General features: G+C 39.0%; 2 protein-coding genes across 2 annotated transcripts in view; one reads left to right on the top strand and one right to left on the bottom strand.

Moving 5' to 3' along the window:
• Positions 1-11,918: 11,918 nt before the first annotated feature.
• The window catches only part of ncf4 (neutrophil cytosolic factor 4), a 22,432-nt gene continuing 15,117 nt past the window's right edge, over positions 11,919-19,233 (bottom strand). Inside the window, exons 7-10 of the mRNA XM_058087178.2 lie at positions 16,172-16,270; positions 15,224-15,375; positions 14,830-14,895; positions 11,919-12,185 (exon numbers count right to left, since the gene is read on the bottom strand). Of these exons, the coding sequence (XP_057943161.2) occupies positions 11,978-12,185; positions 14,830-14,895; positions 15,224-15,375; positions 16,172-16,270 (525 nt within the window). The 3' untranslated portion in view covers positions 11,919-11,977. The remainder of the gene's footprint in view (positions 12,186-14,829; positions 14,896-15,223; positions 15,376-16,171; positions 16,271-19,233) is intronic.
• The window catches only part of LOC131138351 (parvalbumin-7), a 23,703-nt gene continuing 21,770 nt past the window's right edge, over positions 17,301-19,233 (top strand). The window contains exon 1 of the mRNA XM_058087196.2: positions 17,301-17,467. Coding sequence (XP_057943179.1) covers positions 17,461-17,467 — 7 coding nt within the window. The 5' untranslated portion in view covers positions 17,301-17,460. The remainder of the gene's footprint in view (positions 17,468-19,233) is intronic.

Here is a 19,233-nt window from a genome sequence, read left to right as displayed (position 1 = left end):
CTCTAATCCGCCACTGGCCTGCTGGTTATTGCACTGCAGCTAAGTCTTTTTCACATATGTGAGTGTGTGTCCTATTTTATCTATCTGGCTTTAATTAAAAGTGCACACAGCGCTGACAGTTGATTAAAAAGGGGGACTAAACTGCCAAATTAAAATCAACACAGAAGTTCACTGGGATTTTTAGATTTTAAAGCTTATAATCGCATGTAAAATGATAAATGTTAGCATGTTTATGGAATATCAGACATCTGTGTGTGCACTTGTATTATGCCACATTTGTGTGTGTGTACACGTTTATGAATGTGTGCCAGCATATCAAGAGTGTGAGATCACTGCAGTGGAAAGTCTGACAATGGAGGTGTGCCGTAGCCTCGGAGTTGTTAGCTTATGTAAGTAGCCAGGTGTACTTGTTTGCCATCCAGTGAAAAGCAGTCAACGGTCATTCATTCATTCATTTTTTACCGCTTTTCCTCACAAGGGTCGTGGGGGGTGCTAGAGCCTATCCCAGCTGTCTTCGGGCGAGAGGCGGGGTACACCCTGGACTGGTGGCCAGCCAATCACAGGGCACATATAGACAAACAACCATTCACACTCACATTCATACCTATGGACAATTTGGAGTCGCTAATTAACCTAGCATGTTTTTGGAATGTGGGAGGAACCCGGAGTACCCGGAAAAAACCCACACATGCACAGGGAGAACATGCAAACTCCACACAGAGTGGCCGAGGGTGGAATTGAACCCTGGTCTCCTAGCTGTGAGGTCTGCGTGCTAACCACTCGACCGCCGTGCCGCCCCAGTCAACGGTCATTATTGTCTAAATAGCTGGAAACACAAGCGAGTAGCAAGATAATTGTGCTAGCACGGTGGTAGCAGGAGTGCACGAGTGCTGCCGGCAAAGCAAATCCACATATGTGTCATTGGTGTGAATATTTAATGTGATCACTATTGATATCTTGCAGTGCCTTAATCCTGCTGGGAGTCATAATGAACCACAGCTCCCCAATGCCGGCAGCACTCATGCAGCCACAGACCAAGACAATATCAGATAGACAGATAGACACTTTCTTCTCCTCCCTCCTCCTTCATCTGTTGACAAAGGCGTCTGCTGTGACCAAGTGACTAACTCTCAAAGAATGTGTGTGTGTGTGTGTGTGTGTGTGTGGTACTGGGTACTGTCACAGGCTGCCGGGCCACAGAGATGTCAGCACCACTGTATTTCACTCGTCCCATTGTGGAGGCGTAGGGGTCACAACCCTTGGCGTGACTGTCAAGAAAAGGGGAAAAAAGGAGTTGAGAGGAGAGGATTCAAGTCATAATTTTGATTACTTTAGACCCGACTTGACAGTATCATCAAAGACTTGCAACTCGACTTGGTCTTGGGACCTGACTTGTGAATGTGTTGAGCAAAATGTGTCCCTGTTCAAATAATTCAACTAACAAGATTATGTAATGTCCTGTAAGACAGCATATTTTTTTGTTGAATGCATCTGTCCAATCAGATTTAAGGACAAATAACAAATATGTATCTTCACTGATGCTAAATACATAGTACAATTTCACTCTATTCTGTACTGTAGTACATGATACTGTTTATAAGTCAATTGTGCTGCATGATGTTATACAATTTACTGTCCAGCAATAATAATAATAATAATAAACATAGAAAAGCACTTCAGCATGCTATGTGCATTTTGGGGCACACGTGTGCTCTGTGGTCTGACGTGTTTTCCAGATTCTCAGACAGGAAGTGCTACTTCGCCATGTGAAAGAAAACACAGGAAGTGCTTCAAATTCCACTTTTACATGGGTGACAGAGGGAGAGCCCGGTGAGCGGGAACAATGAGCACACAAACACATCACATATAAGACAATGCTAAACAAAATGTATATAGGAATGCTAGGAATTAAAAATATTAAATCTTTCCAATAACTATATTCAGCACTGATTATTTATTCTTGTGAGGGTTGGCTTTTCTTTTCCTTCGTTGTCATTAAAGGGGACCTATTATGCTCATTTTTTGACCCTTTGAGTTGTGGACTCCTATAGAGCAGCTACACACAATAACCCTTAAAGAAAACGTTCTAGATTTTCCAGAATCTGCACCCATTCCAGCTGTATTTCCTTGGATTTGTGCTTCCACCCAAAACGGTCTGTTTTAATTTTATTTTCACGTGACATGGTTGTGCTTTGGAATACATGCTAGCATACATGTAATACAGATTTATTATTAGACAAATGTCCAATAAGTTAAGTCCCACCCTTTGCTACCCTGAAATGACATTTTGTTTGATGTCGGCCATGTTTTTTTAACCAACATTTATGTATAATGATTTGGTTAAACACGTAAAAGTAATAATGGTTGTTTTACAGAGGGAACACAGTGTAAGGAATTTCAAGTCAATCCATCTTTGGAGGTTGACTAGCAGCGCCACCATGTGGTATAGTTATCATAAAAATAATAGCACAAGCAACGCAGTAGCGGTGCATTTTTTTTTTTGGTGCGAATTTTCACCCTTTTGTGGGCAGCGGTTCAGGAGGAGAAGAGGATAGAAGAGTTAATTTACCAAATCAACTCTCCTGTTGTAGTGTTCATCAGCACGTGACAGTACCCCCCCCTCCCCTACACTCCAGAACATGGGAAACATGAAGTAAACAATTAAATGTGTCCCCTCCGTTGCACTTGCATGCCTCCCTTCACCCTCATCCTTCCCTTCTCTGTCCTGACAGAGTGATCCATGGGGGCATTATCTTTCCCATTATCTGTCCATCCCATAATCTTTTACTCTCACCTCACCCACCCCCTTGTCTCTGGAGAATATTAATCAGCTTTCAGACGAGCCTAATCACTGCTGCTATAACAGGCACCATCAGACGGACATCACTTCCAGTCATGTATGCGTCTGTGAGAGCCAAATTTTCCACTCCTGATTCGCTGCACACAAAAGGATTAAAATTTGCCAAACACAAAATTTATTAAAAATGTGTCAAACACTCATTTAGAGGATGTGTGCTAAATTTTTGTAACAATTTTGACCGCCATTAAGCAAAAAGTATCCGCTGAGACTAAGCTACTAATAGCCCGTACATTGTTTTTATTGAGCATTTGTCTGATGGTTATAAAACTTGACCTTGACTAGAACTTGAAACTAGAACTTGAGTATGAAGGCTTACCTGTGATCGCTCTCCCAACGCCGTGGCCATTTCTGCGATTCCGTCCTCGTATCCGTTCAGGCCCTAATTATGTTCACAGAAGTAAAAGTATTGGGACACCAACAGGAAGTCAAGTTATGGACATTGTTGCCTTCTTTTTGCGTCTTGTTGTCAAAAACAGCTTCCACTCTTCTAGGAAGACTCCCTGCAAAATTTTGGAGCATCTGTGGGGATTTTTAAAGAAAAATCTAAAGCTGAGAGGGGTCACTGAGAGAGTCACAATCTCTTTTGATGAGCTTTTTCCATATCAAATTCATACAAGCAAACCCATCAAAGTTTTGACATAAGCAAAATTTGTTCTCAATCAGAAATTACTCCACACTCTTTAATGCTCTCTGGTTCTACCATATCTTACTTATTGTGTGGAAATATGGGGTAATAACTATAAAAGCAATCTTCACTCACTAAATGTACTGCAAAAAAGGTCAGTAAGGATAATTCATAATGCCGCCTACAGAGAACATATTGACTCCTTATTTCTAAAATCACAAATACTTAAACTTGCTGATATAGTTCATCTTCAAACAGCTAAAATAATGCATAAGGCTAAAAATAACCAATTACCTAAAAATGTCATCCAATACTTCTCTACAAGAGAGGAGAAATATGATCTCAGGGAAGAACTACATTTGAAACACTTATATGCTAGGACTACGTTAAAAAGCCATAGCATTTCAGTATGTGGAATCAAACTATGGAATGGATTGAGTAAGGAACTCAAACAATGCACAACGATGAGCCAATTCAAGAAACAATACAATCAGTTGATGTTTGCTAAATACAAGGATGAAGAGTCTTGAACCAGTCATGATGTGCTATATATATCACTATATTGACACTTACTATGGTACCCATTATGTCATTGTATGCTCATATCACCTCGTACTTCGGTATGTGACAAAAAATTAAAAAAAAAAAAACTATATTAGGAAAGCAGGAAGTGAACAAATGTAAGAGTTACTGATTGTAAAAGTACTAGATGGAGGGGTAGGATTTATTAAGCTTTATTTCTTCCTACTCCTTTTGGACATGTGGAACTGTGAACTGATTATGTGATGCATTCAATTGTAATCTGATGCATGTTCAAATGAAATAAAACCATTACCATTACCAGATTTTGGTAAGACAAGTCATCTTGCCCGACTGGCCAAATATGCAAACACACTTTTGATTTAAGAGAATGCCAGGGATTTTCTAGGAGTATTTTTGTGGAAGTTTCCGGAAGGTTACGCTGGTGGCCGTCGGATTGCATCACCCTGCAATGTCCGGGGTGGAAAACGGACAAAAGATGAAAGAATATGAAGGCTTTTTTTTCCCCCTTTCCATCCCGAACTGACCTCTTTTCTTAAAAAAAAAAAGATCTTGATTATGAATGGCTGCCCTGAGGAAGATGGCAGAAGGAGAGGAAGATCACAGGCTGAGGAATGTTTCCCAACACACACACACACACTGTAACTGTGTGTTCATGGCAAAGCATGCACACTGCTACTGTGTATAACATGTTCACGTGTGCAGCAATCTTTGCATCATTCTTTAAACAAGCTCCAGGCTGGAGGCCAGCTTGGCATGATGTGAGTGTGGAAGTGTGTATGCTCATCAATGTGTACATGTGTGTGTATGTGTGTGTGTGTGTGTGTATGTATATAAGTCCCAAAGGGCACAGCAGCACAGACAGCTGTTTCACACCCGTCCAGATGTGAAAGCGAAAAAAAATGCATCACACACATGCACAGACCTATGCTGTGGAACATCAAAGATGACACACACATATGTATTCTGGAACACACACACACACACACACACACACACTGCATTGGGTGACATTGGAAATGGCTTTGAACTCAGCCGAGCCACTTCTCCATCCTCGATGGAGGATTGAATGAGTCACAGAAGACGTCAGTTGGAACGCAGTGGAAATTCAGCATCCAACGGACGGCTCCACGCTAACGTCTTTTACTGTGGAGCACAGCGGTCCCTAACTTAGGAGGCTCATTATTGACTGTCTTGGGTCAGGTGGATTTCAAAACCAGTAGGATCCTTTTAAAGGGAGGTTTTTTAAAGGGGTTTCTGGTTTTGGGACAGAGGAATAAACAGTTGGAACAATGCTGACCATTGTAGAACCAACGGGAAACAGGTCCAAATCCAGTTTAGTTACAAAATAAATCAGAATTAAACACTTTGAAATGTCACGCCGGAGATGGTTTTAGTGAAAGATGATCCCTCCACCATTAAATTGTTGATGGGGGACACAATAAGGGCTCCATGACAAGAAGTGTATCTATTTCCCTCCTCGGGATGTTTTGAAAGTGAAATACTTCCTTGTGTTTACACGGGTGTAGCATCTTAAACAGGTGTAGCATGCATCCCATGCTGAGGCATGTTGGCCCGGAAACCATTTTGCAACACTTTCACTTGAGTCAGAACACAGAAAATGAAAGAAAAAAAAAACACCAAATTGACCTTGCGTGAAAGTCATCCATTTGTTTGAGATGCCTACATAGCAGAAGAAGCAAAAATGGGGAAGCGGCGAGGAAGATAACATTGAACGATGCTTCAAGAGAGAGAGAGAGAGAGAGAGGCATAAATGGTTGACAATGAGAGACAAGATGGAACAAAAAACGGAAGCGTGATAAGGAAATGATGGATGCCACGCGCTCGCCTCGGAGCAGCGGTAAAGACGGTGAAGACGGGCGTCAAGGTTGTACAAGGATGGAGCCTGAAGACGCTCAGGCAAGATGGGAACAATGACATGGAGATAATTTCTAGCTCCCAAGAGAGCCTCGTCCCACTTTCTACTTTGGGACACTTTATCAATATTTGTGTGTATGTGTGTGTATATGTGTGTATGTGTGTGTGTGTGCTTGACTTTCTAGTTTTGGTGCAATACCTTTATGGTAGGAAGATTGTCTCATACATTATTATTATTATTATTATTATTATTAGTAGTAGTAGTAGTAGTAGTAGTAGTTGCAGGTCTGATGATGCAACTACATCGATTACAGACCTGCAGCCTAAGTGTAATGGTAATGGTAATGGTTTAATTTCATTTGAACATGCATCAGATTACAATTGAATGCATCACATAATCAGTTCACAGTTCCACATGTCCAAAAGGAGTAGGAAGAAGCAAAGCTTATTAAATCCTACCCCTCCATCTGGTACTTTTACAATCACTAACTGTTACATTTGTTCACTTCCTGCTTTCTTAATATAGTTTTTTGTAATTGGGTTTTTTTGTCACGTACCGAATTATCCTTACTGACCTTTTTTGCAGTACATTTAGTGAGTGAAGTTTGTTTTTATAGTTATTACCCCATATTTCCACACAATAAGTAACATATGGTAGAACCAGAGAGCAATAAAGAGTGTGGAGTGATTTCTGATTGAGAACAAATTTTCACTTCCTGCTTTCCTAATATAGTTTTTTTTTGTATTTGTATTATAGTTTGATTGCACATACTGAGTGTGGTTTGCACTTAGACACCTCTACAAGTCTTTATTTCCTTTTTCTTTCCACTTTCTTCCAAAACCAATAGACAAAGTGTTTCATCCACCTTCTCATCTAATTATGTTAACCAGGTCAAAGTCATGTGATCCATCGTATCTAGAGATTGTTGGCCCATATCTGAGAAATGAATCCACAAATCCCAGTCAATCACATTCAGGTTTTCAGGCACTATATCGGTAAGGTAATATTCAGGTTCAGAACTGTTCACTTGGCAGCATCCTCCCTCAAATTGACCTTTGAACCTCAAAGAGGATCATCATGCTGACAAGCGACACTCCGTGTTTCATGTCAGTCATTTGACTGTTGCTCATCTTGAAGCTATTTTTGATGAAATCCCTCAGTCAGGGTAATCTCTACACACAACCATAACAATAACGCATTAAAGCCGTTTACAATAAGACGAATAAGGAATTTTTAGGATTATTAATCTTGATTTTTTTTTTCTGTACAAAGATTTGGATGAAGAATAAAGTAACCATAACAGAGTCCAGAGTGAATCCTCACACTGACATCTCAAGCCAAGCTGGAGACGACAAACTGACGGCGGTCTGAGCCTCCTCCACATCTTAGATCTGACCGCCTGGCTCCCTTTTTGTGTGTGTGTTTTCCCACTTACATCTAAACAATAGGCGGGGTTATACATAGAGGTATTCCTCATATTTTTATACACCCTGCTAATAAAGTTAGCTTTGCCTGTTTATTACGTCATCACCTGTATGACTCTGCAAATGGGCAGAGCGGGTGCGCCAATACAGAGCGGACCAACAGCGCCCCTTTGTGGTAAAGACACAGAAATGAAGGTACAGGAAGGTAAATAATTGTCGTGATACTAATTACAACAAATACCATTTTATATTATTATATTCAAGATACAATCCACTAGAGTAAGAAGCATTTTTCTTAAGACAAGCAGCCAGTATTTTTATTTTTGTATTGATTGTATTTAAGTTTCAAACTAATGACGTCATTCGAAAATTGGTGCAACAGCGTCCTCTTTTGGTTCATCTAAAAATTGCATTGTATACCCAACCTGGACAATATATAGAAAAATTAAATTAAATAAATATGTAAATATTTTTAAATAATAAATAAATATTAAATAAATGAGTACAATTTTTTTTATAATTATCTGAGTTTTATTTGAGGATTAAGAAAAATAATTTTATGAACAATAAATGATATAATTTACTGACCTTTATATTATGTAAAATAGATGAAACTCCAAAGACAACAGTTTATTTTCCACAGGTAAAAATAGACTCACCTTAATTTTTTTTAAGTTTCATCCATATTTTTATCATATTTTTTTAAAAATGTTTTTTAATTGCGTGCCCATTCCCTTAGCTTTGGATTATTACTGTGGAAAATGGAAAAAAATGGCTGAATTACCACTGGTAAATGAGATATATATGAATAATATTTTCTTATCAAGGCTGCAAAAGGTAAAGTATGAACCTTTCTTCTCACAAAAAAAGGCTGGCAGCTGAATTTGAATGATTTCATTTTATTGACCTTAAAAGTAAAAGAGTGTAAAAGTAATTACTCCTCAGCCATTTTGAATGAGGGCATAATGCGCTTTAGGAAAGCAATCTTCACTAACGTACCAAAAAGCCACTTTTAAGGCCCTGCTTTTACTGTGTGGTAGCTGTGAGGTTGCGAGGGTGGATTCATAACAACGCTCATTGCCAAAAGAGCGAAAGAAAAGTGGGAGGGAGAAGGCGGCGAGGTTAAAAGAGGGTCAGGGCGGAAAAGAGGAGGATGTGAAGACAAGAGAAATACTGTATCTCCAGTCACGTGTTGATCAGTTTTATGCTTCATGTTTTGGGAGTTGACGCTCTATATGAATGAATGGAACGCCATATTTGTTCATGTTTGTGCATCTGTTGAGTTAGCTAGCATGCGACTGGTGAACTGCTTAGAGGAGGGAGACTGACAGGAGACTCAAAAGAGTGAAAAGTAATGAAATCAATCACTGATTCTCCACCTGTATCCAGATTCTCACTAAAATGTAGAACCAGCATACAAAATCTTCTAGATCAGGGGTGGGCAAAATACAGCCCGGGGGCCACATGCGGCCCAACAAGTGTTTGAATCCGGCCCGCCAGTTACTTTAGGAGTATTTCAACTTTTAACATGATGTCTTATTCAGAAAAAAAATTCAAAAAATTGTTTTATTTTATAATTTAATTTTACAAATAAAATTAGACTTAATAATTCAAGATGGACTGATAGAATTAGAAGTGTAAAATAGCATGTGTGTGTTAAATATATGTTCTCGCCCCCCGCACAATTTTGTTAACTCAACACGGCCCACAAGTCAAGAACTTTGGCCACCCCTCTTCTAGATCTTCCAGATTCCGTACCTGTTTGTGCAGTGTTTCCATAGATTTCCTGCTTCCCAACAGTCTGTTTAACTTATTTTGCCGTGATTGGTCACACTCCCAAGCGCTCCTGAAGATTTCCAGACATTCCAGACGTTCCAAATCGTACTCACGTCAGTAGACCTCGGTCTTAGAAACGGAGCATTCAGAGCCGACCCAAACCTCTTCCAGGGGGTGCTGGAGCCTATCCCAGCTGTCTTCGGGCGAGAGGCGGGGTACACCCTTGACTGGTCGCCAGCCAATCACAGGGCACATACTATAGACAAACAACCATTCACACTCACAATTAACCTAGCATGTTTTTGGAATGTGGGAAGAAACCGGAGTACCCGGAGAAAACCCACGCATGCACGGGGAGAACATGCAAACTCCACACAGAGATAGCCGGCGGTGGAATTGAACCCCGGGCTCCTAGCTGTGAGGTCCGCACGCTAACCACTCATCCGCTATGCAGCATCATTACATGTTTAATTCAATCAAAAAATAGCATACACATTCTTCTACTGGGTGGGTTGGGTTTGGTAGGTCACAACCTGACATGACTTTGGCCCTAATGACATTCATTAAGAGCTTAATTAGACCTCAATTAATTCCGGGTTGACGAGGACGGACGGAGAGAATGAGCGTGAAAGTGACATTGCGGCATACAAGCGCATATATTCCATACTGTACATTTACAATCCATTATTGGACTATAAATGCTAATGCTGTTAGCTTGTAAAGTACAGCGGTACCCCGGTCATGAGTTCCAGTTTTTTAAATTTTTATAAGTGAATTCAGGGGTAGTGAAGTAGGATTCAATATTAATAAATGGAATACTTTCATAGTTATTGCACAGAAAACCTGTTTACAATTTTCTTAATACAGTTTTTAACATTATTAGAGCCCTCAAGACATGACATAACACCCCTATAGTCATCTTTACATTTGTATTACCCAATAGAGTAGATATAATTATAGAGATATATTGGACATAAATAAGATAACATAGACTTACGGGAAGAGTGAAGAGTGACAAGAAGAAAAGCTCTGACACCTAAAGTTGGCTTGCATGTACATACATTTCTGGATCAAACGACGGGGGGGAAAATGCAGGTTTGAATGTTGAATGATATTTAAAAAAAAGAAATATAGTGTGATAAATATGCAGCCGCATGACCCCCCCCCCCCCGCCATTTATCCAAGCGTGTGACGCACACAAGGCGCCGCGTCATGCAAACTACCTTATCTTCTCCGTGCCGTGTGGTTTGCCAATGTGTTCATGCCTCCTGAATATCCATGCGATTTTCACTTTCTTTCCGCGTGCGCACGCTAATCACAGCGACATGTTGCACAACGCCATCGCATCATCACCCAGAAACACCATTAACATGGGGGGAAAAGGCATCCATTCACGCCTCTGTGTACCCAGGGACTCTAGTTGACTCACTTCAAATACAATCTGCATCACAGAATAAGCGTGTACCCAAGTAGAAATAAAAATTGCACGTGATTTCCAAAATTGTTAACCGAACAACCTCTGAATTGGAACAAAATCTGCTCTGTGACGCTTGTTGACTTTCAAGATGTTTGAATTTTGTTTGAAAAGAACGGAAATGGAAACAACCTTGGGTCACATTAGCGCCATCATAAACTCTTTATTTGTCATTTTATGTATTTTAAGTGGAATTTTAACATTATTATTTATCATACATGCTTAAAAGGGAGTTTCGGGAAGTTTCGGAAGAGTAGCGGGTGTATTGTATTTATTATTTGGCTACTCGCACTAACCCAAACAACTACTTTATCTTCATTGGCCTCTAAGTGATTGTGTCAATATTGGTGTGGAAAAATACTGAAAATGTTTACGTTTTTTTCAACACAATGTTAATGACTCTTGTAGGAGAAATTACAAACTATTTTTCATTCATTCATCCATTCATTTTCTACTGCTTTTCCTCACGAGGGTCGCAGGGGTGCTGGAGGTACACCCTGGACTGGTGGCCAGCCAATCACAGGGCACATATAGACAAACAACCATTCACACTCACATTCATACCTATGGACAATTTGGAGTCGCTAATTAACCTAGCATGATTTTGGAATGTAGGAGGAAACTGGCGTACCCGGAGAAAACCCACGCATGCACGGGGAGAACATGCAAACTCCACAAAGAGATGGCCGAGGTTGGAATCGAACCCTGGTCTCCTGGCTGTGAAGTCTGCTAACCATTGGGTTGCCGTGCAGCTCCAAACTCATTCATTCATTTTCTACCGCTTATCCTCATGAGGGTCGCAGTGGGTGCTGGAGCCTATCCCAGCTGTCTTCGGGCGAGAGGCGGGGTACACCCTGGACTGGTGGCCAGCCAATCACAGGGCACATATAGACAAACAACCATTCACACTCACATTCATACCTATGGACAATTTGGAGTCGCCAATTAACCTAGCATGATTTTGGAATGTGGGAGGAAACTGGAGTACCCGGAGAAAACCGCCACACAGAGATGGCCGAGGGTGGAATCGAACCCTGGTCTCTTAGCTGTGAGGAGTGCGTGCTAACCACTCCACCACCGTACAGCCCCAAACTATTTTTCTTAAATCTTAATTTAGAAAATAACTTAGTATGCTATTTAATTGTATTTTTTTTAAACTACCAAAAATGCAGCGTAGCACCAAGGCTTAGCGCTAAACCCGGTTACAATGAAATGCAAAAGCCAGCAGTGACAGCAGCTTCAGCCCAGTTTTCCTAAGCATGTTTTTTAGCACGAAGTACGAAGTCCGACCAGCAGCAACAAATGCTATGCGTTAACTTTGTTTGTTTGGGGCGCCCCCCAAGTCTATGTTGGTTTCAACAACCCTGACTTTGGCTAAAATGAAGCGCCCTTGTCAAGTTTATCCATCCACATTGTACACAGAAATGTCCGAGGCCAAAGTCACGTGAACTTCCCAAGGAAATTGATTGACAGGCCTCTGGACCGCCACCGGCTGACCTCTGCTCTCCTTGATCATCAGCTGCACGTCCTCGTCGTCCAGGATGCGGATCAGGTCACCCTCAGGGTCGCGGTAATTTACCGCAATGTCATCCACGTTGAAAACGTCCCTGAGTGAGATATGCACACGCATCACATGAGTGGTTGCCATGGTGATATGAACGCACAAATGCAAAGGTACTCATTTTAAGTTTCGTTTTTCATGGTTGGATGAAATTGTTATTGGCTTTGTCACGATGAGATTTGCTTATTGAGACAATGATGATGATATCATTATCATGTATGCTGACAATTAACTTTATTATGTTCGGTGCTAATTTACATGAACATTTTAAACTAATTATCACACATTATATTATTAATAAACACTTTCCGAATTGTTTTGCTTGCTGCTCTTATGTCACAAACTTTCATTCATTCATTCATTTTCTACCGCTTTTTCCTCACGAGGGTCGCGGGGGGTGCTGGAGCCTATCCCAGCTGTCTTCGGGCGAGAGACGGGGTACACCCTGGACTGGTCACCAGCCAATCACAGGGCACATGTCACAAACTTCTATATTTTATTATTTGATGGTATTCTTTTGTTATTTAATTTGGTATATTTCATATGTATTTATTTTCTAATTTTTTGTTTTGATTTATGTATTTTTATTTATTTATGTATTTTGTCTTATTATTGATTTTCTTATTTTGAATTTACATTTATTTATTTATTTTTTATTTCATTCTGTAATTTTCTTAAGTATTTATTTTCTTATTTTAAATTTGCATTTATTTTTTTGTAATTCTGTATTCTTCTTATGTATTTATTTTCTTATTTTTAATTTGTATTTATTTTTTAAATTGAATTCTGTATTTTTCTTATGTATTTATTATTTGTATTTATTTTTTAAATTTAATTCTGTATTTTTCTCATGTATTTATTTTCTTATTTTTACTTTGTATTTATTTGTTTATTTTATTATTTAACTGTATTTTTATTACACATTTTATTACATTTTCTTTAATTTCAGTTTTTAATTCTGTACTTGCATTATATATGTGTTTACTTTATTTGTTTAATACTGCATTTTTATTACATATTTACTTTATTTTTTTACACTTAATTTTAACTGTATTGTGTCTGTTTGTATGTATTTCCTGTTTTTTATTTTTTTATTCATCCCATAATTTAGTATTTATTTCTCCAAATTGTGAATGCACTTGTATTACATCTAACAAACATCTAACGTTGCTTAGCATGGAAAACAATAGCTAGCTGTAACATCAACCATTTTAAAGTAATTTGCACAAAATCAATTTTTGTAGTCTTGAAATAGCAACGTTTTTCATCATAGTCACCCCAGGGTACAATCGATACGCATGCAGAAATAACTATACCAGAAGACACAACGTGATGATGGTGGGGTCAGGCTAATCACGTTAGCGCAGTGCTTGTCGTCTAAAACGAGCCACTAACGAGCGAGGAACAGATACGCAGTGCAGTAATAAGCATTTGCATGCGGCCGTTTTTGGTGCACTGCAAGATGATGAGTGGGTGGGTGGGTGGGGGGGGGGGTGTTGGGCGGTGGGGTCAGAGGGTGGAGAAGGTCCCTTAGGGGCTCATTTGATGATTGGGAAGCTCCACTTTACGAGCTCAAGGTGAGTGTGTGGCAGTACGATGGAGAATTAATGGACTTCTATGCATATTTTTACACGTTTAAATTTGTCCGACGTCAACAACAACAGTGGTAAATTTCATATGTACTATACTGTACATACTGTGTAAAAGTAGCTTCCATATGGGAACCATATTTGGTAACTTCAATTCACTTACAAACGCAACATTAAGCCCAGCTATTTTTTCCACTGATCTGCAAAAATATAACTGGACTATGTTAGAAACCGTTGCATTCAAGTTCTCGTCACTTTAATTCTGCAAAAGTTGCAATTATTACTGTTTTGCCCCCAAAATATGATTATATATCTTAATATAACCTCTTCTTTTTTTTGTTAACCTTCTTCAAACAAACATAAAGACCGTGTGTTACACCCACAAATGTAATACAAATCTGCAGCTTTGAATATAATAATACAGCAAATGTAATAAATTTCCCACAAACTTAATAAAATTTGCCCACTGCAAACGTAATACTGAATTTCTTGCAAATGTAATAATTATTATATTTGCAGGAAATTATTACATTTTGTTTGTGGGTGTGCATATGCGTTTTCGTTACAGTATATTATTGTATGTTTGATTTTGTGTGTATATGGGGAAGAAATAATCAAAAGAAATAATAAAATGTAATAATAATAATAATAGTAATAAAATGTTTATTAAAACAATTGCAATTATCATAATTATGTTATCTTTTTAAATTTAAAATAAATTATAATTTAATAATTAAAGATTACATTAATGTATTCAAATCAAATAATACTCTTTGAATAATATTTTTTTCACAAAAAAGAAAAAAAAGAATTATCTTGTTAAAATCCTCAAAATGACATCTACACCTTCTCCCTCATTAAAAGACGAAAGAACAAACAGCAACATTATTTGTGGGAAGTTATTACATTTACAGATTTTCACTTTCCACTTATGTAATAATTGCCTGCAAATTTTAAAGTTATTACATTTGCAGGAAATTCAGTATTATTATTATTATTACGTTTGTGGGAAATTTATTACATTTGCTGTATTATTACATTCAAAGCTGCAGATTTGTATTACGTTAGCGGGTGTAACGCCGTGATTGACACCTACTGTACCTCATTCGAGACATCAGGTCCTTGTGTGTTGGCTGGATGGTGAGGTCCTCTTGAACGCACACGTCTCTGCACACAACAAATGATTCAAACAATAGCTGTACCTACGTACGTATACACATGCACAACAAACCAATCAATCAATAATCCATCTATTTTCTATGTCGCTTATCATCGCTAGGGTCGCGGGCACGATGGAGCCTATGCTAAACGCTAAAATATATACAGTCTATTGGCAACTGTCTGAAATAAACAGAAGGTAAATGAGATGGGGTCATCAAGACGAGAAGGAACCTCATCACAAACACTAACCCGAACACTTCCCAAACTAAACTCTAAACTAAACTAAACTCATCTCTAGCTAGGTTAGATTAGATCCAGGTCTGTAATCACGGACCTGGTGTCGACTCCGTTGGGGGTGAGCAGGTAGCATCGCAGACAGCTGTAGGTGGAGCCTTCACCTTCTCCCTCAGATTCACTCTCTGGGAGGGGCTTGATGATCTTCACAAAGGATTCTGGGAAAATACCTGTTTGGTTGTTGGTGGTGCCCTGAAAGAAAATTTATATGTAAAATATGTATATGTAAAATATATGTCCACTTTGTAACACAAGATAATTACTACACAAAAACCAGAAGACATTCATGTCTGTCCTCATCCTCCTCCTGGGAAATGAAACCAATAAAGTTGTGTTCTTCAACATCCTGATAAGTCCTTCATCTGTCTTTCCTTGTCGCAATCGGTGTCACTTTCGCCCTTAGGCAAATTCGCCCTGGAGCTTGAGATGTACTCTTCACTGTGTAGTAGTCAAGTGTTTGTTTTTTTTTACATACTATAAACCTTGTAATGCTACCTCTACTCGATGTTCCTAGTACCATGTCTAATTTGAATTATTGTCATTGTAGTCAAGACGAAGCATTACATATCAGCAGACCTCACAGCTAGGAGACCAGGGTTCAATTTCACCCTCGGCCATCTCTGTGTGGAGTTTGCATGTTCTCCCCGTGCATGCGTGGGTTTTCTCCGGGTACTCCGGTTTCCTCCCACATTCCAAAAACATGCTAGGTTAATTGGCGACTCCAAATTGTCCATAGGTATGAATGTGAGTGTGAATGGTTGTTTGTCTATATGTGCCCTGTGATTGGCTGGCCACCAGTCCAGGGTGTACCCCGCCTCTCGCCCGAAGACAGCTGGGATAGGCTCCAGCACCCCCCGCGACCCTCGTGAGGAAAAAGCGGTAGAAAATGAATGAATGAATGAACATTCAATACGAAGTTCCCACTGAAAGAACACCTTCATTCCTTTCCCTCAAGTTTGCTCCTCTCCAGATCGTCTCCTAGTCTTACCTCTAACCAGTCGGCATTGACTCGACGCAGGAGGAAGATCAAGTCACCTCTCTTTAGGTTCAACTCCGCCTTACTGCTGCCGCAAAAGTCAAACATCGCCTGAAGAGAAATGATAATGGTTTTATTTCATTTGAACATGCATCAGATTACAATTGAATGCATCACATAATCAGTTCACAGTTCCACATGTCCAAAAGGAGTAGGAAGAAGCAAAACTTATTAAATCCTACCCCTCCATCTGGTACTTTTACAGTCAGTAACTGTTACATTTGTTCACTTCCTGCTTTCCTAATATGGTTTACTTTTACAATCAGTAACTGTTTCATTTGTTCACTTCCTGTTTTCCATAATACAGTTTAAGGTTTTTTTTTTAATAATGTACCTTGTACCGAAGTATGAGGTGATATGACCATACAATGACATAATGGATACCATGATATATAAAGCACATATTTTATTATTATTAATATTATTATATTTTACTTATTATTTTAGCTGTTTGAAGATGAACTATACCAGCAAGTTTAAGTATTTGTGATTTTAGAAATAAGGAGTTAGTATGTTGCAAGTCGGATGTCTTAGTTAGTAAAAAACAAAAACTGTTACATTTGTTCACTTCCTGCTTTCATAATATAATTTAAGTTTTTTTTTTTTGTTTTTGTCACGTACCGAAGTACAAGGTGATATGAGCATCCAATGACATAATGGGTACCATAGTAAGTGTCAATATAGTGATATATATAGCACATCATGACTGGTTCAAGACTCTTCATCCTTGTATTTAGCAAACATCAACTGCTTGTATTGTTTCTTGAATTCTAAAGACATTAAGGTGAGGTACTTTTTTTTGACTGCTTCCACAGTGGTTAACTTCTTTTTACACTTGCATGACTGCTATTGCTATTTTTATGTTTTATGATTTCCTATGGGAGATTGTGTTTCGGTCGGTGATCACTGATGAAAAAGCGTGCATGTGAGCAGCTCCTCTCATCAGGACCAACCTCCTAAAGACAAGAGCGCAGAGGGAGCTAATGAGTGTCGTCGTGCTAGCGATGCAAGGCGCATCATCATCATCATCATCATCATCACATCAGGTGCAATGAGCGCAACAGAGGCAGAGGCAGAGCGATGGCCAAAAAAAGAACAAGGAGCCAGTAGGAGGGAGGTGAAGAAGAGGAGGAGTAGAGTGAAATTTTTACACAGAGGTGCAAGGCTGACAGATCACTGCTGCCTTTGCTGTCCGCTTGGATCGCAGCAAGTGAGGAGATTGGGATCAACTTCACGGGACGATGTGTGGTGAGTGGCCGCAGGAGAGTATTTTATATTCATTTCATGAAAAAAAAAACATTTCTTTAATAGTACATTCTTGTCTGTGTGTTAGTATCTCTTATAGACAATTCATGATACTTTTCAAATGTTTTCATGGGAAAGCAGAAATTCCGCTAAAATACCAAAATACAGCATCAAATGTCCTGAAACTAGAGGGTGCACTGAGGCAGAAAAAGACTTAAATAATAGATTTTATTCAACAGGTGGGAAACGTTGAATACTTCATGTCACCCTGTAACCGTTGAGGGTGAAAGTATGCAACATTTGATGAATATTATGACCATATTCATGTTTAAAATGGACAATTTATGACAGATTTTGGGACTATATACAGCTTTAGGGCAAATGCATGCAAATGCCTGCTTTGTTCAATATTTAATTTCAGTCTATTTATGATACAATGATTGAAAAACACACACACACAGACTAAAAATGTATTAAAAATTGCAATTATTCCACAATAGACAAAATATGCACTGTTTATTAAATGCACTTCTGAATGGTTTTAGGTGATAAAGTTTGCACCCATGGCAAATTAAGGGTGTGTTCTGCTAGTACATTTAATGTAATCAATGAGAGCTTGAAAGACGGGTCTCATGTCTTAAGTCATGTTTTCGCTTATTAAGTCATGTCTTAAATGGCTAATTTACTTATATTATGTAAACTATATTGGGTACACATTTATTGCAGGGGATAGATTCCCAAAATAGCCTGCAATAAGTGAAATCCGCCAAGCTGCCAAACACCTCACCATATACATTATAATCTAAAACTGGCATTAAGATGTTATCAAGATGTTTCACATATCACAGTGGACACAAGAAATGATTAAGTGACTTATTACACTTCTCTACTTGTGCCTCTTAGTCTTGGCAATGGCAGCTGTAGTGTTTTTGTATCCTTGTTAAAACATATTGTTGCTTTCATCCTATTGTCCTTGTCCTCCTCCTCCTCCAGCTAAAGATTCATTCATTCCATAACAGCGCCTCAACGTTTTGCGCGATGGTTGGTTTCCTCTGCCTTTTGGGTGCAGAACATTTAATCGCCTTTGTGGGTTTTGTCAGGGAGAAAACGTGTAAACGTACAGAGTTCAGAGTCACTGCAAGCTATTTTCTATCAATCACAGGAAATAAGGCAGTTCAACACAAAGGAGATTAATTGACAATGGTCTACGGCCAATCAGGACGCAGAAGACAATGGGCGGGTTTTCCCTTAGTCAATCTGGATGCAGAACACAATTCGTGTTCATATACTGTTAAAAACAAAAAGCACTAAAATTGTACAAAAAAACGTCAAAACAGCCAGGTTGCGAATGGTGAACCACAATGGAGCAAGGGAACACTGTAATTTCAGCGCAAAGATGACTATAGGGTTGTTATTCCATGTCTAGAGGGCTCTAATAATATTTAAAAATGTATCTAGAAGGTCGTCAGCAGCTTTTCTTTGAGTTATGTCATGTCATGTGTCACAAAAGCTGCCCAATTAAGTCCTTATTTTTTGGTTCTTCACTGCACAGCTGTTGGTCCTGTGACTGTGAACGCTAAACGAACCGCACCAAAGTATTGCATGACTTGACATTATTGGAACAATTAGGAGGTTGAATTAACAGTCCTTGAAGTTAATTATCGACTCAACACACAATACACGCCAACACACAATAGAATAAGAATGTACAACTTCAGGCATACATTTTCTTGTGGTGTGGAGTTGTGGGCGGCTATGTAGTAATGTGG

The sequence above is a fragment of the Doryrhamphus excisus genome, linkage group LG9, assembly GCF_037039965.1.
Source record: "Doryrhamphus excisus strain RoL-2023G ecotype Guam linkage group LG9, RoL_Dexc_Guam_v1.1, whole genome shotgun sequence".
NCBI lineage: Eukaryota > Metazoa > Chordata > Actinopteri > Syngnathiformes > Syngnathidae > Doryrhamphus > Doryrhamphus excisus.
The sequence above is the reverse complement of the archived record's forward strand: the minus strand, read 5'-3'. Positions and strand labels throughout refer to the sequence as shown.